General features: G+C 38.6%; 1 protein-coding gene and 1 long non-coding RNA gene across 4 annotated transcripts; both read left to right on the forward strand.

Moving 5' to 3' along the window:
* Positions 1-627: 627 nt before the first annotated feature.
* On the forward strand, positions 628-17,989 carry BLOC1S5 (biogenesis of lysosomal organelles complex 1 subunit 5). Of its 3 annotated transcripts, XM_071736482.1 has the most exons (7): positions 628-718; positions 762-908; positions 1,923-2,005; positions 5,902-6,031; positions 9,513-9,571; positions 10,368-10,456; positions 15,907-17,989. In XM_071736482.1, the coding sequence occupies exons 1-7, from the start codon at positions 643-645 to the stop codon at positions 15,923-15,925; spliced, it is 603 nt and encodes a 200-aa protein (XP_071592583.1). In that variant the 5' UTR covers positions 628-642; the 3' UTR covers positions 15,926-17,989. The 3 variants fall into 3 exon arrangements, with proteins under 3 accessions (XP_071592583.1, XP_071592582.1, XP_071592584.1); XM_071736481.1 differs by lacking the exon at positions 10,368-10,456; XM_071736483.1 differs by lacking the exon at positions 10,368-10,456 and having other exon boundaries at positions 647-713; positions 756-908.
* Positions 17,990-18,212: 223 nt separating this feature from the next.
* Positions 18,213-26,474, forward strand: LOC139792728 (uncharacterized). The gene is made up of 3 exons (XR_011724375.1): positions 18,213-18,979; positions 21,744-23,398; positions 25,378-26,474. It is a non-coding gene; the product is annotated as an uncharacterized lncRNA (long non-coding RNA).
* The last annotated feature ends 412 nt before the right edge of the window (positions 26,475-26,886 follow it).

The following is a 26,886-nucleotide window of genomic DNA, read 5'->3' on the forward strand; positions in this document are numbered from 1 at the left end:
TGCAATGACTCTGTGTAATGCAATTACATTAATTAATGCAATTAGTTTAAGGGGGGGAGGGGGGAGAGTGATATATTGAAAATACCTTGAATCACTCAAATGATTTTAAAGAAAATTATAGGATTTTTAAATGTTCTTTGCCACTTTTTGTATAGTTATTAATTAATTGGACCACTGGTGGGTTTTTTTGTAGACCACAAGTCCAACTATTTGCTATTCATGTTGACTACACCCAGCAGCGAACTGATTATCTGAATGCTTGCCTCTTCTAAAACCAAGATCATCCAGAATTTTGCGGTTTGGGGTTCGCTTTGTTTTGTTTGGGGAGGGAGAGGGGGTGTTGGTTTTGTTCTGTTCAGTTCAGAAATACCCAGCGCGGCTCCCAAGGAAAGTCACACGCTGGGTTCTGCACTGAACACGCCCCCGGTGCCCGTAGGGGCAGCCTCCGCAGGGCTGGTTGGAGGGAACCAACCAACACAGGTTCCCTCAGCCGGCGGCACCTTCCTGCCCTGTGAAAAAAACCTGTCCCGGTGCGGCCGAGGGGCGACCTGCGGGTGCCGCCGCAGGAGGCCGCTGGCTGGGGCAGGGAGCCCGGGTAGGCCCCTCCGCCGCCGTTACCAGAGCAACGGCCGGCGCACGGCGATGACCTCACAGCGAGGCAGCGGGGCGAGGCGGAAGTTCAGCGGCGGGGGAAGAAGGGCCGAGGGGCGCCGTGAGCGGGGGTGGCCCCGCGTCCCCCGGCCGGAGCGGGGCGATGAGCGGGGGTGGCCCCGCGTCCCCCGGCAGCAACGGGGCGATGAGCGGGGGTGGCCCCACGTCTCCAGGTAGGAGTGGGGCGTCCCCGCTGCCCAGCGAGAGGAAGCGGGAGGCGCTGGCGGCCGGGTCCCCGATTCAGCCCATCATAAAGGGTAAGAAGGAGGAGCGGCCCAAGCGGGTCCCTGCGGGGTCTGAGCCCGCTGTGTGGAGCGCGGTCAGGGCGGGGGGCAGACACTCTGCTGGGCCGGTAAAGGGGTCTCGGAACCCTCCTGGAGCAGTGCGGGATGTCCCTGTGGAGACGGGCACGAACGATCTCCTGAGCCCTTCTGCCCAGCCCTCCGCGGTTGCATGGAATGTTCTGAGGGGAAGGGTGGGATGGGATGCCGGGCGCTGAAGACAATACGGGGGCAGAAACATACGGGGAGAGGCAGAAGGTAGCTCGAAGGAAGGAGAAAAAGTAGGGCTCTTCGTTTAGTGCTATTTCAGTAACAGTTTAAAGTGCTTTTTCGAACAACACGTATTTACTGAAATAGACTTTCTTCACTATACTCTGAGTGCTTGTAAACGTAATGGGCTTTTTTTTTTTTTTTCTTCCCTGCATGACTGCCAGTCTATTCCTCATACATACTTAGGTTCTAAGTACGCTTCTTCCAGAGTAACTAACTTTCAAGTCTTTCGCCCTAGAATACAAGAAAATGCTACATTTGCCTTTGTAGTGAGCTTTCCTCTTCTGTCTCGCAGCAGAAAACTCCCACACCTTTAAGTGGTGAATCTCTGTTGAGCTACTGCAGCCTTTACTTCTGCACTGCATCAATTTTTTTGCCAGAGTTAACAGTGGTTAACTGTTATGGCAGGTATATGGCAGACATGGCAGGTGTACTGAGGATGGTTGAAACAGGGTGCTGAGAGACAGAGAAGAATGTTTCCCCTCATAGAAATGTGTCTGTGGCCCCTGGACTATATATTCATTGCATTTTCTCCAAGTTCGTGGTTTGCTGAGTAGGCAGGATAGCCTACAAATGTTTTTTTTGAAGTGTTCTTAACTTTTTTTTTTAATGTATTTGCTGAGTCATCATGCCTCTTGCATTTAGGTGCTACCTTGTATTGTGTAGTGTAGTATGGACTTTGAGTGAAAAACTAAAACTGTGGCTTTCATTATCTTCTAGATGTGGGGGAAATCTATTCAAGACTGCTGGACCACAGACCAGTAATTCAGGGAGAAATACGTTATTTTGTAAAAGAATTTGAAGTAAGTATTTGGGTAATTATTGGGTGCTGTAACCTTCAGAGTCTGAGACTTGAAACAGTTTTAACACCTTTTTAGAGACCATAATATGTATGTAATTGTCTTCAGACAGACTTGACATGTATTTCTGGTCCAGAATAACTAATAGAACTATGGTGTATGTCTGCATCTTTAGTACACAAGGCAATGCTCTAGGTCTTATTTAAAACATTTTGAAAGGGACATAAGTATTTATTGATCTAGGATGAATATTGCTTTAGGAGAATGATGTAGCCCCATCATCACAGGGAAATCTTCTTGGTTCAAGGACAATATTGTTGGCCAAGTAGAGGTTTGCATCTGATTAAGAAACTGATCTGTGTCTCTGCTGTGTTCAGCTAGTACAGCTGTAAGTTAATTTTTCTTCAATGTTTATTCCATGAAAGAAAGTAATGTTTCTGGAAGAGAAGAACAACACTTCATGCAAAGAAATAAAATAGTTAAAAATAGAATTAATGTTATCTGATTGGCTGCAAATCAGACTAAATTACTAAAGGTGTAAAAGTGTTCATCTACAGCTTTGCTTGCAAAGTGCGACAGTTTCCCACAAGATGGCAGCACAGTTTTAGAAAAACAGAATCTTGTCTCAACAAAAAGCTACTTCTTAGGAGATTTTAATTCTTAAAGAATATAGAGTTTCAAAAATAATAATTTGTCCTGCAAATAGAGTTATTCCTCACATTTCTAGTGTGTACAATTGATTTTTTAAAACTGAGATTAAGATCTCTTCCCTATCCCCCATTGTAGCTAATATTTCAACTGGATCCAACTTATCTCTATACTTACTGGTTTAGCAAAATAAGTATGTGAACTAAACTCTCATGAGATGTGTATCCTGTGGGATGGAGAGTCATAAGGAATCATTTAGTTTCTTTACTTTCCCTAAATAAGTTATAGTTTACAGTAATTAGTTTTACATGGCTTTTCACAGAGTGGGAAATTTTAAGCTTAATTACAAAATTATAACTAATATATTTAGAAATATATGACTTTATAAATACAAAGAATATTATCACCCATTTATAAATATAATCTCTATTTTCACTGGAAGCTTTGGTTTGTTTCTTAGGCACATTTCATATGTTCTTAGTTCTATTATTGAAATTTAATTTCTGGTTTATACTTTTAGGGGGAAAGTAGCAAAGCAGAGAAGTATTTGCATGTTTGCAACTAAGAATTTCTTCCAGAAATTGCACTTCTTTTTAACTTTAAGATATCGGATTCTTTTTGCTTGGTGTTTAAAGAACACAGATTTATAGTAAAGAATTCTAGAACCTGTTTAGCTATGTGACCTTACTTTTCTGTGCCTGTACTCTGAAGTTTTGAAATAGATATGGTAGCCCAATTCCTCACTTCATGGGATGCAGTATTTTTTTATAATCTAGATTTGCTTTGTGGTTGACAGCTTCCAGTACAGGAGTGCTTGTGTGCAACTCCTAACTGTGAAGAGGTGGGGAAGGGGGAAAGTGGCAGCCTGGAGCAGGTTTCAGAATCCTTTTTATTGTCTAAAGCAAGTGCAGATTAAATTCAGAGCAACAGTGATGTTGTGGCTTGAAAAAAAAAAAAAACACAACAACAACAACAAAAAAACCAGAACATTTTTTAAACTTCTATTTTAAATGCAAACAATACAACAAGAGCTTGTTCTTTTTGTAACTAATCAGCTTCAGCAGTGAGACAGGAGAAGGGCTGACTCTTTAGTCAGCTGTGCCGTGTTAGTTTTTGGTCTTGATTTCATCGTTTTACTCCAGTAAAACAATTTCTTGGCATTGTTTTAACCTTGTTCCATGCTAAATCTGGAAGGTCAAACATCAAGCAAGAAAAATCATTGCCATGTTAATTCTCTGTAACAGTTGTTATAAAAGTACAGTGGTTCCCAAGCTATGATTTTTTTCGGTTGGTTTTGATACTTTGTAAATTGTCTGTACAAAACAACACATTTTTCCACACCATGTTTTCATTAGTAAATGCAAACTTCCCTCACATGGGCCAGAAGCATCATTCAAAGTATTCTTGTATTCTAGATACAGGATATTCCAGATATCTTCTGGGCCCCTCAGTTTAGGAAGGATATCGAGGTCCTGGAGCAGGTCCAAAGGAGGGCAACCAGGCTGGTGAAGGGACTCCAGCACAAATCCTATGAGGAGAGGCTGAGGGAGCTGGGGGTGTTCAGCCTGGAGAAGAGGAGGCTCAGAGGAGACCTCATCACTCTCTACAACTCCCTGAAAGGAGGGGGTAGCCAGGGGGGGGTTGGTCTCTTTTCCCAGGCAACTCTCAGCAAGACAAGAGGGCACGGTCTCAAGTTGTGCCAGGGGAGGTTTAGGTTGGACATTAGAGAGAATTTCTTTACTGAGAGGGTGATCAAGTATTGGAATGGGCTGCCCAGGGAAGTGGTGGATTCTCCGTCCCTGGAGATATTTAAAAAGAGACTGGATGTGGCACTCAGTGCCATGGTCTGGTAACTGCAGCAGTAGTGGATCAAGAGTTGGACTTGATGATCTCTGAGGTCCCTTCCAACCCAGCCAATTCTATGATTCTATGACTCTGCTTTCTAAATGGATTTTTAGTTGTCAGCATCTGACTGCCAGGCAGCTGATTTGAGCCTCCAGCACTCTTGGTGAAGAGGCACTGCCTGCACCAGCCTCCCTCAGGCATCATTGGCCAAAGTACCTGAACTAAAGCCTCCAGTGCTACCAGGTTTGGAGAGACACAACAAACCCAAAACCTTTCTTATCAGTCATCATGCAGTGATATGCCTGCATGATACTTTTGCTTTGCTGGAAAGAAATGTAGACTCAATCTACACGAGTAATTTGAGGATTAATTTTTGAATACTTGCAAGTTAAGTTTGAAAAAAAGATAAAATAATTAAGAAATATATTGTACAGTGTACTCCAGCTCTGTACAGAGATGTATAAAAAGACAAGAAAAAAATCTAGCACATGATTAAGTTTTGCTTTATTTTTCTTTTGAGTTGCTTCCTGTTCCTTGCAACACATCCTCTCAAACTGCAGTGAGGTTACAGGTGACACATCTCTGCTTGGACATCCTTACCATTCAGAGAAAGCTCAAAGCATGGATTTAAAAAAATATAATTACGAGAAATCACGATGAAAAATAAGCTTTGTAATATCTGTGATTACTCTTAACATCTCTCATCACAATGACATCTGGCTCGGGGCCTCTGCTGATAAAGTTCAGAAAGCAGAAGAAGAAGCAGGTGTGGTTTCGTTACAGCTCTCTAAATCAATAAACGTCACTGGATTTATTACAGTGAGTCATTCCTTCCAGCCTTCATGTGCTCAACATCTGATGGAGAAAGGAGACTTACCATTTCAGGTACTATAACAAGGCAATTTCTACTGACGGAGTACAATTACTAAAATTACTACTGATCTGAACAGTTGGAGAGCACACTGACATCAGGGAGACACTCCCATCTCTAGAGGTCCCACACAGCCTCTGCAGTAGCCATCCAAAATGAGACTGCAAAGAAGGAGGTGGGGATTTATGAGCCATTTTTCTCATACTGACCTGTCCACAGTCCCACTGAAGGAACTGAACCTGGTCTTAGGGTGCAATTTGTTTATTTTACACGGTAATATTGTGCAATATTGCATGATCTCTGAGGTCCCTTCCAACCCAGACAATTCTATGAGTCTATGATTCTAGATGGAGCATTACTCTCTTTTTTATACAGAATTAAATTAATCAATTGTCCTAAATAAGTAGAGTAACACTTTGATAGACTGTGGTATAATCTTTGAGATAAACCTGTTGGTCTTCGACTGGGAAGCCATGTTATTTTGCAAAGTAGAATTCCTTGTTAGCCACTAATTTTCTTTAACTTCTTCTGACAGGAGAAACGTGGCCTCCGCGAACTTCGAGTACTTGAAAATTTAAAGAACACGATCTCTGAAACAAATGAACATGTTCTTCCTAAGTGTGAGCAGGCAATGCATGACAATTTGAATGAAACACTCAAAAGATGTAAGCATGCTGGTTTTTATTTCCCTTATTGCATTAATTCAAGGAATAATTTAAATAGTTCAGATTCAAAATATAATTTGTGGAAAACTTACTATCCTTGCATAAGGTTTCTACCATTTATGTGCTGTTTTCTAATTTCTGTGTAATTTTAAAAAGGACACAATGGAGACATTATTTTTTGTATTTATTGGTCCAGCCAACACAGCTTTTGCTAAGGTTACATTGAAATTTTTGTTAAGTAGAAGCTATTTCAGCTCAGTCTTTTGCTTCCCACTTAGAAGCAGCTTCATGTTGGCAAAAGCCATGGACGAAATTTTGGTTTTCTGGTTTGTTGTAAGTATGCTGTGATCTTAATTTTCCCACAGGAGGGCATAATACTGCCCCCATGATTTAAAACAAAACTTTGTGGTGTATGGCTATAAAATGTGCTATTGTTACTATCTTTAGTCACAGATAAGGTAGTAGAAATAATTGTAGAAGGCTTCATTGTAGAAGACTATCAGGTCAGGTAGGGTCCTTTCCTCTTGGTAAATTAATGCTGACTACTCTAATTGCCGCCTTTTCCTTCATGTGTTTGGAAATGCTTTCAGGAGGATTTTTCCCATCACCTTTCCCAGGATTGAGGTGGACTGACTGGCCAGTAGTTCTCCAGATCTTCATTTTTGCCCTTCTTAAAGATAGGAGTCCCATCTTCAGGAACCATTCCCAGTCTCGGTGACCTTTCAGAGTGAGTGGCCTCACAGTAACATCAGCCAGCTCCCTTGGCACTTGTGACCACAACCTGTCAGGTTTATTTAAGTGCTCCTTAACCTGGTCCTTTTGCACCAAGGGAAAGTTGTCTTTGCTCCAGATTTTCCCTGTGGTCTCAGAGGCCTGGGTTTCCTAAAGGCTGGTCTTTATGGTAAAAACTAAGGCAAAGGAAGTAATGAATACCCTGACTTTTTTCATGTTGTCACCAACTCCCTGCTCCATTCAGCAGATGGCCTGCATTTTCCCAAGTTTTCCTTTTGCTGTTTACATACTTGATAGACTCCATTTTGTTGCTGTTTGCATCCCTTGCCAGATTCAACTCCAGATCAGCCTTGACTTTCCCAATTCTGTTTCTGCACTATCTGACAGCAGCTCTGTATTCTGGGTCATTTTCCCTTGATTCTACCTCCTATACACTTCCTTTTAGAGTCTGAATTCAATTAGGAGCTCCTTTCTCATGCGGGCAGGTCTCCTGCCACCTTTGCTTCATTTCCTTTCTTAAGCTTTGAGGAGGTGATCCTTGAAAAGTGTGCTGTGTCCCTTCTGTTACCATCATCCCTGCCCCTTGGTTTGCCTACCATATCCCCAACTTGCCTATTTCCCTCTTTTGAGGCATCACTCCCTCCTCTGTCATTTCTAGTTTAGTGTTCCTACCAGCTAGGCCAGTGTGTTGGCAAATGTACTTCTCTTTAGTCCGACAGATCCCATCTCTTCCAAGGAGCTTGTTGGATCTCATGGGTTTAGAAACCAAAACTTTGTTGCCAACATCAACTGTGCAGCCAGCTGTTAACCCAAAAAAAATCCATCAAGTCCCTCTGAACAGGAAGACTGAGCAGGGCCCACATGCCTTTGACCACAAATCTCTGTAGTCATTCTGTGACTACAGGGCATAGCAGGCTGTGCTGCTATCCAACAAGATTTGGGCAGGCTGGAGAGCTGGGTAAAAATCAGCCTCATGAAGTTCAGTAAGGACAAGTGTGGAGTCCTGGACCTGGGGAGGAATAACACCATCAAATATTAGGGGGTGTCCTGCTGGAAAGCAGCTCTATGAAGAAAGAACTTGGAGTCCTAGTGGACAGTAAATTATCCATGGGTCACCAGTGTGCCCTTGTGGCCAAGAGGGCCAGTGGTATCCTAGGGTGCATCAGAAACAGTGTGCCCAGCAGATCTAGGGAGGTTCTTCTCCCCCTCTACTCTGCCCTGGTGAGACCACAGCTGGAATGCTGTATCCAGTTTTGGGCTCCCCAGTTCAACAGAGACAGTGATCTAGTGGAGAGAGTCCAATGGAGGGCTATGAGAATGATGAAGGGACTTGAACATCTCTCCTGTGAAGAAAGACTTGAGAGTACAGGGAATGTTAAGTTTTGAGAAAAGGCTGAGAGGGGATCTTATTAACAGACATTAATTAGACATAGAGGGGTATGTGTCAAGAGGATGAGGCCAATCTCTTTTCAGTGGTGCCCAGTAATAGGACAAGGAATAATGGGTTTAAACTACAATATAGGAAGTTCCAGCTCAGCATGATGAGAAACTTCTTTACTGTGAGGGTGATGGAGCACTGGCAAAGGCTGCCCAGAGAGGCTGTGGAGTCTCTTTCTCTGGAAACTTTCAAAACCTGCCTGGATGCATTCCTGTGTGGCCTACCCTAGTTTACTCTGCTTTGGCAGGGGAGTTGGACCTGATGATCTCTAGAGGTCCCTTCCAACCCCTAACATTCTATGATTTCTGATATTTCTCAGGCCACCTCTGCAGTTCCACTGGGTTTTACATAGAAGAGAACCAGGGGTAATAGTCAGAGCCTTGGTAGCTTCTCTACAACGTCATGAATGTGAGCTCCTGGCAAGGAGCAACCCTCCCTTGATGACAAAACAAAATGACAGGTGGGGAGCCTCTGTCCCCAGCTGTAGGAAGTCTGCTACAGCTGTCACCACTGTCCTCTGATGGTCCTGACTGGCTTAGGTTCCAATTCTTGGTGCTCCTCATCAGCTACGAGAGCAGTGAATCTATTCTGTAACTGGAAGTCCTCAGGGAGGCAGGAGCCTGCCTTCTGGTCTGAGAAGTCACCAGCTCCGAGATGATGGTAAATAAGTAAGGTGTTTCTCGGTGCTAGGATGTGTTTGTGGGAGAAACTACTGCTTTGGGAAAATTACTTTATTTAATTCTGCATTAATTAAGTGTTAAATAAGTTAGGAAAAAAACCTTAGGAGTACAGGTCCTATTTCCATTGACAGCTTTTTCTAGGTTTAGTCTTATAAGAGGAGAGGCTGGCTTCAGCATAAAGATTCTCCATGCAGATTGTTTATACTAAATCACTTTTTACATTTGATGGGGAAAAAATAACAAAAAAAGCACAAGAACTAAAACATAGAACTTGGTCACCTGTTTCTACTTACTGATTTGAGAGGGTTTTTTTATGTCTTCTGAGGTGCTGAGTAGTGCACCACTAAGGTGCTTGTTTGTTAGCACCACTAAGGAATGTGGGCACAAGAAGACCTAGCTGCTTTTCTCTTTTTGGCTTCTAGATCCCACAAGGGTTAAACTCAGTTATGTGCTTACATACAGTTACCAGTGGAAAGCATTTTCTGCAACTACTGGCAAATCTTTCTTGTGTTAAGTGATACAGTGGAATATAATCTTTGACTTGTAACAGCCTCATATCTTTTAAATCCCTTTCAGGTGAGTTTCTCTTGATTTAGAACAGCAGACTGATCTACTGCAATTTTTATTTCAGTGCAGGCTGCCAATGATATGATCCATGGATTCCAAGAGAGGGAGCTTGAAAAGAAGAAGGTAAGGGATGGATGGATAGATTTTTATAATGTGGCCTAAGTTAGAGTCTGTGCTTCAAAACAAATCTATATGCCTTCAGTATAACACATATTTTTCTGTACTATATATACTTACAGTAAAGCTTGTTTTGGGGTGATTTCTGCACTTATAAAATGCAAACTGCAGAGGCTTGTATGCTCCAGGACTGCAAAGTTAATGGATCACTAGCTCTTCCTGCAATCTCCTGATGTATGGAAACTATTTTTTTTTCCTTTGCTTTATTTTCCCTCCTAGCTCAGACTATAATATTTGTCACATACAGGGAAAGCCTAAATATATATATGTATGTGTATATATATATATATAAAAATTATTTTCTGTGGAACAAAAAACACCTAGTAACCTACCAGAATGGAAATGTAAATCTTTCCTAGTTAGCTGAGAACATTGACCATATTATATATATTGCTTGTTGAAAAGGAAGTGTGTTTTTCACTTGTGGATGGGTTATTTAATGAAGGGCTCTATTATAGGAACATGCGAATCATTGGAATCTTTCAGTTGGCTACACTTTGCTCATTTGAAATACATGTGCTCTGAATCTAAAATTTGGAAAATTATACAAGAAATTAGTTTCATGTTTTCCCATTACTCCTCCACGATTGTGTCCCTGTGATACCTTTTTACTTCCAAAATGTTATTTATAATAGGTTAGGAAAACTGAAGACATTTCTGGTACTGTCACACAAAACAGGCTGCACATTGATTTACATAAGCTGATAATTGTGTTTTTCTTTCCTTCTTATATTTGATGAAGATGGGCACTCCAGCTGCAGTTGAGTACTGGTACTGTGGAGACAGCACACTGCTGAACTCTGGCAAAGTTTGCTTGTGCCTAACACTAGTGTAGGTATCAGTAGGGAATTCTATAGTTCTGCTACTGTTTGTTTGGAAGTAAAACTAATTTAAAAAATCATGACTTATGAAATTAACAGTCCCTTAATAAGAATGGTAACTATTTTCAAAGTGTTAGCTGTGCATTTCCAGGATTTTTTTTTTGTTTGTTTTTATATATGTGCAGTGGAGCAATGCTAACAGCTATTCTGGAGTTGTAGTGTTTCATTAAGCTTGTATAGTAAGACACTTGAGCTTGTAATTTTCCAAATGTGAGAAACAGGTAGGTAACTTTTAAAAAAATTATAGATAAAGAGCGTGACAGCTACTTGAGGAGAAATTATTTTTCCTTCTCTTTCTGAATAATGTGTTCTGAAAAAAAAAAATGTTTCTTTTGTAAGATCTAGTGCCACATGATTAGTGTTAGCAGCCCTCAGTGGAATTAATTCAATCTCTTGAATGAATGGAATTAATTTTAAGATTTGCTTTACTGATTATCTTTTTTTAACAGTTCTGCTGTCCCTACCACAATCTCAGTTAGAGTGTAAAGTAATTTGCAATTACAGGAGTGTCTTTGGAAGAATTCATGGAATCTCCTCTCTATATAGATGAATAAAACATAGTTGAGATTTTAAGATGTGGTTTACCTTAAGCTTGTGGGAGAAACTAGAAAGGACTTCAAGAAATTTTGTAAACTTGGTTTTGTGTATTATATTCTTATTTTTTTGTTTTTATTTTTAATATTTGCATGTAGAAGAGTAGAGGCTTATATTGGAAGTTTCCTAACATTTCCCATTACAGTCTTGCTGCTTAACTGCTTGTAGCATGAACTAGTATGGTGACTTCTGAAAGCCTCTATCTCCCTCAAATGATGGGGTTTTTGGTTTAGGGTTTTTTGATGTGTCTTTGATTTTTGTTTGTGTTTTTGAATTTCAGCAAAGATATCCCTAGTAATGCTGAAAACAAAGTTTACTCCAAAAAATCTGTGTAACATTTATACATGTTAACTTTTTGTGTGGCCAGTGACAGTAAAACAACAGAAATAAATGCAACCAGCTCATGAGTCAGTATTGTATATGAGAAGACTTTTCAAGCCCAAGCAGTATGCACTATTGAGTGAAAAAATGGTTTCATAATCAGATTAGATTTTGTCCAAGTAAGTAATGTCTGCGCTTAGGTGTTGATATAAAAGAACTAGGAAAGACTTTGTTGCCTAAATACATAAACTTGCTAGCACACCAAAGGGAATTCCCAGAACAGGAAGTAGTTAGACTGCAACTGTGTTTGTAATTTTGACAAGCTTTGGTTTTTATCTAAACCAAATTATGAAGCTTTAACTCAAAACCATTTATATGAACATGACAGCTGGAATTCTTCCAAATCTAGTCTTACTTCTTCCAATTATACATCTAAGTACATTATTTCAAAAGTACTCATAAAAGTAGCAGGCATCATTACAAATACAGAACAGATTTGAAGCTTAGTTTGAGTTTCCCAAACACACACACACACAAGCACACACACACATATATATATATATATATATATAACTTTACATTGAAAGACAAATATTGAGGACAAGTATTTGGGTTATGTGGGAATAGTGAAGTTCAGCTTGCTGTGGCTTGTGTTCTATTGGGTGACAGAAGGAACTTTGAGCAGAACAGCTGAAATACTGTTTGGAGAAGAGGAGTTGCTGGAAAAATGAATAACCAGCAGTCAAAAACATGACAAAGCTGTATCAGTGTGGTCTGGAGATGAAAACTTCAGAGGAGGATAGAGATGGAGTTCTAAGAGTGTTTGGGAGCGAGGAGATGATTCACTGACTAAACTAACAAACGAACAAAAGTCTATCTAAGTTTTGCCAAATTAACAGCCCTGAAGAAATACCATTTTTACTACATTTTAGGTCTTTTCAGGTGGAGTAAAAATGTTCTGGCCTGTGCAGTATATGATAGTGAGCACTAGTCAGGAGCACAGGTGATAAAAGCCTAAAGCATAATGTGCTGTCTTGCAAAATTACAACTTTATAAGTAATGAAAATTAACACTGACTTACCATTGTTCCAAACATATGATTTTAAAACTCAGAAAAAGGAATTTCTCATGCAACTGTACTTGCATTTTAGTATGCAGGCATTATTTTCATCATTATGACAGTAAAAAAAAATAGATTCATTTTATCAGACTGGGAGTTATCTATTACTACTGGAAGTGCTTTCTGGACTTCAGAAAAAAAATTTCCTGAACAGTATCACCTTGTGGTGTTCTGCTAAGGGAAAGGCTGTTATGAGACAGGCTTTAATGAGGGATACCTATTATTACCGTAGCTCCAGGGATGGTGTATATTGCAGCTTAGGTCTTGCAGTTGTCTGTGACTGTAGGAGGAACCTTTGGTCAGGATTTCTGCCTCTTAATGTTCTGTGATGCCCAACGAGATTGAAGTGCTCAGTGAAGCTTGTCCCCCAGCTGTAGCAGCACTCATAGGTTGCTCCTACATGGATGCTTTAACTTGTAGTAAGAAGCAAGTTGAAAGTTGGTTGAAAGTTCTGCATCCTAAGATACATATGGGTTAAGAGCCATCTTTTGCCATTTTTGCTGTTCACACAGATATTTGTCTGGCAGGAACGGGAATATTGGTTTCAAGATTTTGACTGTGTCACACGCACAGACATCCACTCAGCAGCCATCAGTGTTGATGATCTGGAAGTGCTGCTCCATGGGGTTCTCAAAATCATTACCAGGGTGGGAGAGTATAAACAGTAATCAGCACCTTCGTGTCTTTTAGTTGGTATTTCTTTTGTTATTCTTACTTGCTTACTCTAGCATATCTTGACTTTAGCTTTCTGGGTTTTAAAGTGTTTGCTCACATCTGCAATCTTTTACTTTATTAAAGGTACAAATTGCAATTTTATGGAATTACTTTATTTCCAATATAAATACTACTGTGAAAAAAATAGTTAATATTTTAGTAGAATGCTCGTTGCTTTTACATATGTAAAGACAAAGCATAGCAGTTGGTGCTCAATACTCAACTGTTTAAAATTTTATTTAGGCGTAGATTGGGCAATGTACACAGCCTGGTTGCTAATATTCCCTTATTTCACAATGCCAGTTCTTTTGTGCCAGAACAAGTTGAAGACTGTGCAGGGAAGGCAGAAGGGTTTTTTTCTGGGAGAAGGAGTTAGACCACAGACTTTTATAAACTTAACTAAGCTATCTCAAGTTCTATAAATGTCTTCAGGTGGTTTACCAGGTAAATAATTTTATATCTGTGGGAAGAAATGGTGCAGTGGAAAGTCAGAGTAGCAAATAGCAACATGAGTTTCATGTTCCTTGCAGACTATTCATGTTGGGAGGAGGGTGGGTTAGTCTGTGGTTTGGGCAGGTGCTTTGTAATCCTGTCAGTAAGCATGGGATGTGCTGACAGTTTGAAAACCTGTAGAATATGAAGGTAATATAGGGTGTGAATTAGGAGTACACACTAGCCTAATTTGTTATTTGCTGACAGTGAATCTGTTGTAAACAAAATGCATCTTAGCTTGTTGTTAGGATGTATATAAAATGCTGCTTGGCAAAAATGTGGTTTTTGACCCACAAGGCACAATATGTGATTTTAAAGAACAACACACTGCTCGTGTTGAGGAATATATCAATGGGTTCTCATTGTCTTTAGTTGACAAAAATGCCAGGAGTCTATTGAGGCTGTATGATGCTGTTTATTCCTACACAAAAGTACTTGACATTAAAAAACAGTCATTGCTAATAGAGTAAAAAGGGGGGGAAAATCCTCTCTTTTGCTGAGAGGTGGAGCAAATACAAGAACAACTGCCTAGATTTATTGTGACTTCAGAGTTTGTAATATAAGGAGACCATACTTATTACTGCATGCCAGCAATCCATAGAATTATGTCTCTGACACTGATGTTGAATGTGTGTATGGTCTCTCTAGATAGCTAGATTTATGGGGGTTTTCTTTTGTTTAGGTGGGTTGTGGGTTTGGGTTTTTGTTATTTGGTTTTTTTTTCAAGATAAGAGTGAAAGGAATCAAGACTTACCAGAAGTCAAGGAGTATGAAAGTGTAAGGGGAAAAATAACTTATTTATAAAGGAAGACATTAATCACAGTGACTGCTGGTAGTCTAAAACAGGAACACGAACTGCCAGTTTAAAAAATATGGAATATCCATGTTGTTATACTCTGTTTCCCTCTTTCTATTTTGTGCTAGAGGCTTTTCATTGAGACCAGTATCTGATGACTATGCTGAATGTAAGCATAGTGGTCAATTAGAAATGTGGTTTGTTTCTAGTTTTTTTTAAATGTATTCAAGAACATAAAAAATAATTACACTTTAAGAACGAGACATTAAAGAGGAAAATAGCAAATATCAGGGAAAGAGGGGCACTGTGTTGAAGGGTTGGATGACATAATTTATACATATTTTGTTAGTTATCATAATTTGTTGTGAAACGGAAGCATACTCTTTACATGTACTTGACATAAAATTCAAATGACTCGACTGTTCAAAGGAATCCTTTCATCTACAGTAATTGAATATATACCTAAATAATGGACATGCATTACACTCTTAAACTATTATTTTGTCTAGCATTTACAACTATGAAATACAGTGGGCCTAATATTTTCCTGATAAATTGGGTATTGTTAAGGCTTCCAGTGCATTTTCAGTCTCTATCATTTATAACACAGACACACCTCTGCTTCTATAATAGATGCAGATTCTTGTTTTGTAAGACCACTTAATTGCAAATTAGATTCATTATATTGAAATTCTTTCTCTTTTAGTTACTTTCAGAACAGTGGACTTGATGCATCTGTGGCAGTAGGCAGCTTCTTCTTCTTTGAACATAAGAAAAATAAAGGGGGGGCATGGGGAAGAAGCAGTAAAGCAGTGTCCATTTCCTGATGTTTTCATTTTTTTTTTAAATATCTAAGAGGCTAAAAGCCCTGAATACTATGTTCCCAAAAACAGAAAAAAAAAACAGAAGCTCACATTAGAAGAAAACTTTGTGAGATAATACAGGTTGATATCATGTGCTCTGAGTGCTTGAACATTGTCAGTAGTAAGAGGAGCAAATCATACAATAAGTCTGATCTTTAGAAAGTAAGAGAAGTGAAACAGGCACACTACTAACTTTGAAGTGTCTTCCTATTTATTTAATGAATTAATTTTCACCAAGCTACAGTGTAGAAAAGCTATTGTTTCTAATGCTATCATGTTCAGAGTATTGTATTTTACCATTTTACCATTTGATTTGTTTTGACTACATAAAAATAAATGCTTTCTTTTTAGTTTCACCTTTTTGTATGTTTTCTTGATAGGTTAGGTTTTTTTTACTGAAGTAAAAGCAGTTTCTCTGATCTCTAACATAATGTGAATCTTATTGAGCCTTCTCTTTTAATCTGGAAATTATTGCTAAAATGTCTCATTTTCCTCCTCAGATTCAGGCAGACAAGCTGATGGTGCTTGAAGAGAAGCATGTAGCCCAGTGGGAGGAATTAATGCAAGAGCAAAAAAACAAACAAGCAGAGGTGGATGAAGAGCACAGAAAAGCTATGGAACGCCTCAAAGAGCAGTATTCTGAGATGGAGAAGGAACTAGCCAAATATGCTTCTTTTTAAGACATTTCTTTTTTAAATAATGCTGGGTTTGTGCCAATACTCAGTTGATTCTCTCTTAAATTGAGATTCTTTTTGAAAGCAGAAGCACATAAGAAAAAAGGAGAATTTCGTCTACAGATTTTCAACTTAAGTGCCTATATCTGCTTGTTTTCTTCAGGGCAGGGAGAATGCCAGTATTTCTTCATTTGTTGGGAAGTGGAACTGGAAATTACATTATGTGACTACACCAGCTCAGGGAGCTGCAACCTGGAATTCTCTCCCATCTGCAGAGAGTATCATATCGTTTGGGTAAACAGACTAATGTAGTACTAACTATCCAAATGTGCAGCCACAGCCCTTTCCCAAAAAGTAAGTGTAGTAGGTTCCAACCATAGGGAGCTGAGAGCTCTCTGGAAAAACTGTAAATTCCATTCATGGATTTCAGAAAAAAAACTTCTTTATGGAATAGCTTTGAATCAATGAAAGATCTCATCAGAGTTTTGAATGCAGTCGTAATTCCAACTTTTGGATTGTATGTTCAGTATTAGGAAATAGAGCTGGCATGTAAATGGATTTTGCTAAAATAAAAATGACTCAGTTTAGACAACAGTTTATTTATCTCCCTGTAAATGTCTCAGGCATCTCTTTTTTTAAGCTTTACTGTTCTAAGCCAAGCCAAAACAAGCTCAAAAGTAATCATGAAAAGCATATCAGTCTTTGTATTAGCTTTGTAGCTAGTACAGTATTTACCTTAAGTATTTGACATGCTGTTGGTTTACTTAGGATAAGCTTGTCACAATTTTTACAAAGCAATTGAGGAAATATTTTTGTTTGTTTGTTTGTTTGTTTCTTTTTCAGCATAACAAATGAGCAGATTAGTGGTAAAATGCCTGCAGTAATGATCTGCTTTCTTACTAACTGTTATTCTAACTCGGGGTATGGGAAGCACCAGTGTTGCTTGCTTTTATTTAAAACTTGCAGTTAACAGCAGCATAACTGAAGAAGTTAACTTAATCAGTTCATTAACTAAGCAAAATGAGACATATAGTACCTTAATGAAATTTGCTGCTACCTAACCGTTGGTTCAGGAAATATCTTTCCATAATTTAGTTGGTGTCCAATGTAGAGTGGAAATGGGTAAAAATAAACAGAATTTACCCTTTACCTGTATTGCAACAGCAATATGCCAACAATGGTTGCTTGTGTAAGTTTATGGCTTGGTGTCAAGGCTCCATTCCTGGCATCATGTTGATAGTGTGATTAAAGTTAGTAGAGGAGATGGAATAAGTATTTGAGATTTCTTTCAATAACACCAAATTCCTGCCAAGCTGCTCTGCCCGCTACTGTAGGCCCAACAGCTTCATCAATCATCATCATGTATCTGGACTGAAAAGAGGACTTGCTGACACTGGGGCACGCTGGAATGTTGTTAATTCTGTGTTGTGGATGGAAAAAATGTAGATGTCTCAAAAGTATCCCATATGTGAAAAATGGGAAAGCCTCTTTTAGAACAACCTCTATTTGAATAGAAGGTGACTTCTGTAATATTTTTCCACTTATGTACCCTTGATGAATGTTGTAGCTAAGCTCAGACTTTCATTTAAAACATTCTTGCCTGTCTTCAGAATTGGGTGTGGAATAGTTTTGATTGTTTTGAGCACAGACCAAAAATGTCTTCTTTCTTACCAGATTATTCGATGTACCTGTATTCAAAGCCCAAGTATCTTTATTAAAAAATCCATTCAACTGCCTATGGAATTAATTTTTACTTTTGCACTTGTAATTTTTATTAAGGTTGAGATATGTAATTAACTGTGCACTGGAGCTGTAGATGTTGGTATTTTGTCAATTTGAGGGCTCTTAAGCAATGATACAAGTATTTCAAGGTGGATATTCACTGGAAAATAAAGTGGTATTTCCAAAATCTTCTGCCATGGGTGCCTGATTATTTGGAAAGCTTCTAAATACTAACACTGAAAATGTGTTCCTCTTTTAGAATGGAACAGGTATTATTATACTCAGTCATTCAAAACCATTTTTCTTCATAGTCTGTATCTGCCTATTAGCCTGCTCTCATTCACTGTGGAAACTACCTGAAAACTATTACTGAATGATTTTATTAATTTATTCATTTTATTCACTTTCTTTTCATAGATTGTCAGGTACTAGGAAATACTTAATTGTCTTTGAAATAACTTGGCAACATTCACAGGAAATGTAAATATCCAAATGCTTTTGAAAAACCCAAGCAAACCTGATGTGTCTAATATTATGTCAAAACAGAACAGATCTAGTGGAATAAGAAGATTCCTATTTTCAGTAATATTTTAGCAAGGCAGGACTGTGGTCTGTCTGGATACAATAATATATCACAGGGGGACTTCCTTTGGAAGATATAAAGTCTTGTTACTCAATAGTCTCTACCATTTGGGAGAAGGGAAAAAACTACTAGTCTAGAAGTTAATTTTACGTCATTGATACACAAAGGAAGTGTTTTACCTTATATTCTTGCAATATTTACATGACTAAATTTCATAGATTTAAAAATCTTAAGAATTTGTTTCATCTCTGTTAAACTTGCTTTTGGTTCCAGAGCTAGAAAGGATCCTTGACACTTAAGTTAACTTCTACTATGTCAGGTGAATTTTGCAATCCATCTTTGTACCAAACTTCATATAACCTTTTCCTGAGCTATTAGCACTGTTCAGTACACTGAACTGTAGGTTTTAATGTTGTTCTTTGTAACTGGAAGTGGGGTTTGATTCCAGGTTGTCACTGGAATGTTTTCTCAGTATTTCTGTCCTAGTGAATACAGAGCAAGGTACTGGTGTCTTCCTTGGAACCGGTGTGTGAAATCTGTGGCAGCTGTATCTAGGAGTGATTGCAAGCTGAGGAACTGAAGAAATACTTACAGGTTTGTTTTGGTTTTAACTGCCTTGTTTTAACAATGAACTTATGTGCTGTTCTCCTTGGAATGTTTCATATGATTTTTTTAATCTTAGGAAGGAGGGAAAAGGTGATTTATTGCTCTTACTGTGCTCCTGTGGCTTAAGGGCTAAAGACCTTGTGTATATGGGTACTGGGAGGCTGTGGGTTTGAAACCCATGTGATTCAATGGAGTTTTTTGTGGTTGCCTTTTTTTCCACCAGAGAGGGCAGTGATTTGACAAGGGTTAGTAGTTTTAAACTGAAAGAGGGCAGAATTAGGTTGGGTGTCAGGAAGAAATCATGAGGGCAGTAAGATACTGTAATAGGCTGCCTAGGGAAGTTGTTGGTGCCCTCTCCCTGGAGGTGTTCAAGGCCAGGTTGGATGAGCCCTTGTGCAGCCTGGTCTAGTGAGGGGTGTCCTTGCCCATGCAGGTTGGGTCTTGGTGGTCTTTGAGGTCCCTTCCAACCCAAACCATTCCAGGGTTCTATGAGTCTAAACCAGACAGAAGTTTTCCTATAAAAATTCCATAATTACAACTGGAACATTGTATCTTCTCTGATATTTTAATCCATGGCTTGTTAAATCTTTCTTTAAAACCTAGGAGTTTTTTTCAGTAGTCAAATACCAAGTACATGGCATAATCATCCAATGAACTGAATCACAGGTAGTTTGCTCGAGAGCTGGAAAAGCCTCTTGGCTCTCAAGGCTGTGGACTTTGGGATTTACAGATATTCCCCAGTAGGTGTCAGTGCAAGCCTGATAAGGAAAGTTACAAAACCTGTTTTTATATGAGGTATGGAATGGATATGCTTATGCTCAGTTGTAACACAGTATTTTGAAGTACAAGACATTTTGTGGGCCACGTGCTTTTAAATTAAAAAAAATTTCACTGCTTATCAGCATCATTTTGCCCCTTTTTGTTCTCAAAAATGCTTACAACAGATCACTTAAAATTCTTTACGTAGGGTGTGCTGATATGAACAATGTTCATATCATAGTCTGCATTGCTAATGCATATCCTAATTACAAATTTTTATAATGTGAAGTTTAAATCATTGTCAGATGAAAACCCTGAAGAGCTGCAATTCTTTCACTGCTGTTCAGGTTACTGGATCAGGTTTCTGTAGGCTTGAGCCAAAAGTTCATGCTTATTGATAAGAGATTATGCCATAATAAAGAACTGAGGAATTCTGCAAGAAAAATTGTGAACAAAATTATGAATCGACACACTATCAAGCAGACCAATTATTTTAATTTTTTATTATTAAATGAACTTCTCAAAGTAGTAAAGATACAGTACACTCCATGCTGTTGATCCAGCGTATGGTCTGTGTGTCAAGATACTGCTGTAGCAGGATTTTAATGATTAACACAAGTTTCATAAATAGTTTGGTCATAAGATAATTCAGAAATTCCAAATAACATAGATATTTAAAAGAGAAGGGTGGAGTAAAAAACACATCTATTCTGGGGCAAATAACAAAGGGAATTTTTTAAGAGTTAAAAGAAATCTTTTAGAAATAGATTACTCCACATGGCTGTACCTCCTGTTCCTGAAGAGTCCATAGAATTGCATGCAGTACCTTTGCAGTTTCCTATAGTAATGAGCTAAGTAGAAGCAAATTTACTCAAGGCAGTGGTGGACATTAGAAAGAAGAAAGGCTTGCAGAAGTCCCATGAGAGCTTAAAGCTGTGGAAACCTGGGGCTTAGGTTTGTGCTTCCTTACCAGGAATCTAGTAGAGCTACCCACCAAGATTTTGGGTTGTGACCTTATATGCTTTATCTGGGCCAAATCAGAACCTGGATGGTACAGATTTCAATTCAATACCATTTTACAGATGCTGAAGAAAAAGGTGACCCTTTCAAGATGAACTTTTAAGACAGTTACACAGAAGGATGCAAAATACTGTATTTCAGAACTGTAATTTAAAGCAAAACCTTACATTTCCCTCAGTCCTCCTCACTAATGACTCATTGGGTGGATACAAGGAGACCTGCAACTGAGTATCACTGGGTTTTTTACAGACACTACAGTTAACTTTATGTATTGAAATGTAGTGAGAACCAAAGCAGTGTTTATGGCTTTTGCTTGTTACTCATTACTAACATTTTGAGATGGACATAATCTATAAATTTATCCAAAATTTCATGGCATACAGTGCCTATATTCTGTAGTCTGGAAAGAAAAATAACCTTTATTCTTGCTGTAGCAAACAATACAGGACCTGGATAAGCATTTTTAGTTGTCTTTGAGATAACTGTAAAATCAGTTTGCAAGCTTGCACCTCACCCGTGCTCTCCCAAACTAGGGCATGCAAAAAGGCTTCTTGCATTTCTAGAATATACACAGCACTTTTCAGTAGCTTTAGCTTCAGGAAAGTTAATTCCATATTGCTTGAGATCATAGGAAGTCCTTTATGAGTGGACCAAGATGTTTTTATCCCTCATTCAATTCCAGTTCCTGAAAATCCCCTCTCCAGATGGCTCTAAATCTGTTCCAATTTTTACTATATCACCTAGAAAGCTTCTAAGTTGAATTAGATGAATAAGAAATACAAAAAAGCAAATTAAACATAATTTGGAAAATATTGACTAAACAACATTAAAAGTTCTTAAGTAGAATTGCACTAGTACATCTAGTTCTCAGTTGGGTTTCGAACAATTCACAAGCATTTGGAATCCTAAGGAGGAATTACTCTTTAAACTGTCAAAGTGTAAGTGCTGCTTTTTTTTTTTTTTTTTTTTCCAGAATAAGCAGACCACAATACATTGCAACAGTGGAAAATACTTCTGGAACCAAGAAACACTCAAAGGCAGAAGAGATTTGATATTTCTGTTCTGAGCAGAGTTTGGAGCTTTAGAGGTGTTCATTGTGTCTGGCAAATGTGTTGAATTCATTGTCTGGGATACTTCGAGAGCAGATTACAAGTGCTGCACAGATACTTAGTGTAGGACTGTACATCTCTCTCATTTTTTTTAAGGCTTTTTGTGTATCTATGTACATGGGAGAAATGGGTCCAAATAGAAGCTGCCATTTCTGGCTGTAAAATAATATAGATGTATTTATATATATTATTTATGTGAGATGACCAGGATATAGTCTGTTTTCAAATTTTCTTGCAGCTGTGACTTGCAGGTGGTACAGCAAATGTAATTTCCTTTAAAACATCCATGAACAGATAGAATTTGATGTAATAAAGCTGTTTAACTATTGACGTTTTGTTTTTCACCAGATGCTGAGGTATGTAGGAAAAGTATGGTGAAGCCCACTACATGGAGTTGCTGTACGAAGGTGGCTGATATTTGTCACTAAGATGGCAGTTGCCATCACCAGAGGATGGCAAAATGCAAAACCTTTCTTTGATTTGTTTGGTTTTAGAGGATGCAAATCCTAGAGAAATGTGTGGTGGTCAAAATGAAAAGTCACAGCTGAATTTCTGTATGCTGTCCCCTTGTCCTTTGCAGCCACCTTAAGAAGAAATAGTATTCCCCTCTTTACACTCTTTCCAGGCCTAATTTTACCTTTATCAAAAATTAAATTGAAATTGAAAAACTGACTTGAATTTTTTGCCATTACCTTCAGTCAAAAGAAAGTAAGAGGCTCAAACTGAGCCTCTGTTTTTATGAGTTTAATGCTGATTATGTTTTGCCTGTCGACATGGAACGGGACTAAGACCACATACCTCTGCAAGGAGGTTACTCAGCAGCTATTGTATTCGTGCTACTGTAGGTCATTACCTCAGTGTGCTCCCTTTGAAATGGTTGCCATACAGAAAAACTTCAGCTGAAAACTATTTCCAAATAATTTTCACACGGTAAGAAATAATTCTTCATATATGATGTGATTTCCACGTGCAGCGTTCCTGTTCTTTCAAGTTCCCAGGATAGTTTGTCCCAGAGAATCCAATAAAAAAGCGTAATTTCTCCCCAGGGTCTTTTCTGGTCATGTTTGATATCACTTAACATAATGAGCTTTTTACTCCCACATCATAAAGGGTTTTGTTTCAGGTTTCTTTTTTTTTTTTTGCTTTTCAACAAAAAGCATTGCTTACATCCCTTCTAAAGAATGCTCTCAGTTATGTGAAATGTGGACACGTTGTCTGGGCCAACCTCTTATCTACACCAGATTCAAAAAGTCTGGTTCAGCACAGTGGCTTAGACTGCATGTTTTTGTTGTGTTTTGTTTCTTTTAAAAATATGTATGTATGTGTCTTGTTAAAAACATTGCTGCCCCCATCTAGGAACAATGCGACACTCACATCATTTCCTGAAAGAATAGAGTTGGAAGGCAATTATCTACTCACCAAACAGGCTAAAACAACAGTTCCTGATATTCTTCTCAAATACTTCAACTTCCCAGGAATCCGGAAAAAATAATTCCATGAGACGGTGTTAAGAATGAAGGTATGACATTTCAGTTTCCTTCACTTCGAATCAGACATCCAGAGGTAATAAATTACCGCACGTTTGGCACTGCTGGGGCTGGGGGTCTGGCTGTGGCAAATTGTTTTTCTTCAGAGCAGGAAGAGTGAAGTGCTTTTACATCCTCTCTTGTCCGGTGACAGACATGGCTTCTTTCTCAATGAGCTTTCAGCAGCAATTGCATGAATTAGCACAGAAGAAACAGGAACCTGAAAACAAGTCCTTTGAACCAGATTTGCTTGGGAAACGTAACAATTTGTTTCATTTAACCCTTGTGAAATAAAGCCAGTAACTGCACTGTACCAGGAATATAAATAGAACAAAATGAGTAGTGAAAAAAAACATCCTTACTGCTTTCCCTTGTGTCTCAAGGAAAGCAATTTTTATCAACATTGTCATAGACCCACTCCTGTCACTCCTAAATGATTAGCTACATCTGCTGCCTGTATTCATTTTGTACATTTTCCTGGATAGAGCAAAGGAAAGAAGAGTAAATATAATGGAGAGGATTCAGATGCTTGTTTTGCAGGTTCTCTCTCAAATGTAAATTTCAGCTTAGTCATTAATTCATGTTTGAATTGTTCTCTGGATGAGGTTGTAAATTTGGAGCACACAATAGACATTATATAACCATATAGAAAATGAAGTGCTGCTCCTGGAAAAAAGAGTTGATGTTCTTGATCTTTGAAGAGCTCACTCTAGGTATCTATTGAGAAAGCAGATGGCAAATAGTGCTGGAGTGAATGTTGGGAAAAGTGAAAAGAAGCATTTAAGAAAGGCAACATAGGCAAATTTGCACTATTAAATTTGCAAAGTCATGGCAAGAAAACCACAAGTCAATGCCCATCAAAAATCAAATGGTATTACACCAGAAGCTGTGAACTGAACGTGCTCTCATTTTTGCTTCTGATTGAAGTTCAAAGAAAATGTTCATAAATGGGATAATACAAAAATTGTATTTAATTAAGGAGGGTTCTGATTTAATGATAAAATATGCATATAATATAGCTTTTCTAAGAGGTTCTTGACTTGAGTAGTTCTACCAGCTCCAGGAGTAAGTGTGCAAGCACTTCCTGCATTCCAGCAGAGGCTGCAGGGTCTTGCTCTTTCCTTAGCATCTTGAAGTAAATTCAACATTTGCAATGGACCAGTTTGCCAGAAAGGCTGAGACTCAGCAGCAAGGTCTGTGTGTATCCATAGTGTATTCTCTTTGTTCCAGGGAAACAGAAGGATGAAAGCCTAGTCCTGTAGAATTTTTTAGCTGTATTCCCAGTAACTTCACTGCAGCTAGAATTTAGCTACTATTTTTGGAATTAGGCATGCCTCTTCAAGGCTGTACACAAGCAGTCCCTTTTTTTTAATAACAAACAAAACTGTTGTAAAGAAGTGTGAATAATGTAATCAGTATTTTCATACTACCTAACTTTCATGCCCACATTACTTAGATTATTTTTTTAAATTGAATGTATTGCTTCAGGTTTGTAATTTACCTACTTATTTATCTTTTATGAAATAATTAAATCCATGATGCTGTTTGCTGTATCGAGCATTAATTAGTTCTTTGCAGCTGAAAACTACCTTTTTCCAAGCATTTAAAATGAGGTGGACATCTCATCAATGGTGAGGTCAAACACCTTTAGCATATTTCATGGCTCGTAACACGCATTGTGAAGATCAGACTGTGCTGGTACTACCTGCAAGGTAACAAGTAGTAAGATAGTGAGACTACTGAAGTGTCACACTAGGCTTACCAGTTTTGTGGTGATTTTTATATAAACCAAAAAAATAATGAAATTTAAATTTTGCTTACCATTAAATAGATCATTCTTCACCTGCAAGCCAGCCTTGGCTGCATAAACACAGATATACAAAGATTTGTTTCTTGGTTTTGTTTTGCTCTCTGTACTCTTGGACACACTGAAGAGGTGATATGCTAAGAGTTTCCATGGTTGTCTTGGCAGATCCCAACAGGTCTCCCACCCCATCCTTTTTAAATGGGCTCAGATCTGTGACCAGTGACAGGATTCAAGCCTGCTGTATTCCTTGATGCCCTGCTCTCCACCAGTACAGTCCCTTCAGCTTCATCTCAGCTTGTTGCTGAGTCAGCAATAGACTTCAAGGAGTAAAAGGTGGTAAACTATTTCTCTTCTTAAAACTCCTTGAGTGGCCATTAAGCTGGTAACAGATGTTTAATTGAAAGGATAGATGATTTACAATATGGAACATCACTCCACTTGCCACCTTTCACGACTTACCTACATCATCCTCTGATTTTTTGTGGCCCCGTGCAACCAGGCATTCACGAATGGTTATTTAGTTAAAACCAGGGCTAAGAATCAGATCCTCACTACATCACAGATTCATAAGCAGGAAAGATAAAAAGACCCAGAGAGTCAAGTAAAGCAAACTAAGGGTCATTACTATGTCTTGGCATTCTATAATACCTGTACTGAGATGTTGCCAAGTCCTTTGATCAGACGAAATTGAACAGAGTAGTAAATAGCTAAAAATTAGATTTCAAGCTTACTTGAAAACAAAGAATATTGTAAACCTTGGGCAATGTTCTTTTTTTTTAATTTGGACTTCATTAAATAAGAATGGAATTTATTATCTGTTATTTTGATGTCTGTAGAAAACAGGATTTTCACCTCTTATTACACTGCAAAAAATTGAGTCGTGAAGGCTCAGTATTTGTTTTCTATAAAACCAGAAAGAAAAGATCTCTACTCGTGCTTCCTTCCAACAGGTACTTGTATTGTGGATCCAAGGGCAGTGGGGGTTTTGTTGTTATTTTTCTGATTATCTTACTGGAGTAGCTGTGTTTTGTGATAAGCATAATAATGTGCTCCAGGGATCAGGATAATTTCTGTATAAATAAGGAAAAGGCTAAAACCAAAGCTATAGTAATGTTACATAGATAAGACATCTGCAGCTGGAGACTCTTCCTTTGCTTCTTTTGCCTACCAAATGCGAATCCGTGTAATTTTTAGATCAGGTGGTTGAGCCAACATTCAAAATAATAATTTTAAAAATGGAAATAAAACTTGACTTTCTGGGGTCTGTTGTGTTGTCAACCAGTGGCCGGATACTTGGGTAGACTTTCCCCAATTAGCAGGTTGTGTGTCCCCTCTGGTTGGCCAACTTCACTGTTTATGCATCCTACACGTTACCGCAGGCGAGACTCAAAGCAGTAAACACCTCGGAACACCAAAAGTGCCAGAAGCCACCTTAATTTTGTTGTTATTTTCTGTAATTATACCTGGGAGGACTGGATCGTTCTAGTGCTGCTTTCCCCCGCCCCTCACTTTTTCTTTTTTATTACTTGTTTTTCTATATTTCATAAACCCCACAGGAAACGAGACCCTCTAGGACACGTGTGCATCCAGCAATGCTCAGTCCTCTCTTTTACCATCCAGGGTGTCAGAGGTACCATGGAGAAAGTGAGACATCACGTGTACAGCCTCCTTGCC

Source organism: Heliangelus exortis, chromosome 2 (assembly GCF_036169615.1).
Source record: "Heliangelus exortis chromosome 2, bHelExo1.hap1, whole genome shotgun sequence".
Classification (NCBI taxonomy): domain Eukaryota; kingdom Metazoa; phylum Chordata; class Aves; order Apodiformes; family Trochilidae; genus Heliangelus; species Heliangelus exortis.

Excerpts from the sequence above, each read along its gene's own strand:
- BLOC1S5 (XM_071736481.1), top strand. The coding sequence starts at position 643 with ATGACCTCACAGCGAGGCAGCGGGGCGAGGCGGAAGTTCAGCGGCGGG. Across the intron at positions 719-761 it reads GGCCGAGGGGCGCCGTGAGC|GGGGTGGCCCCGCGTCCCCC; the intron begins GGGGGTGGCCCC and ends GGGCGATGAGCG. Across the intron at positions 6,032-9,512 it reads GAATGAAACACTCAAAAGAT|TGCAGGCTGCCAATGATATG; the intron begins GTAAGCATGCTG and ends TTTTTATTTCAG.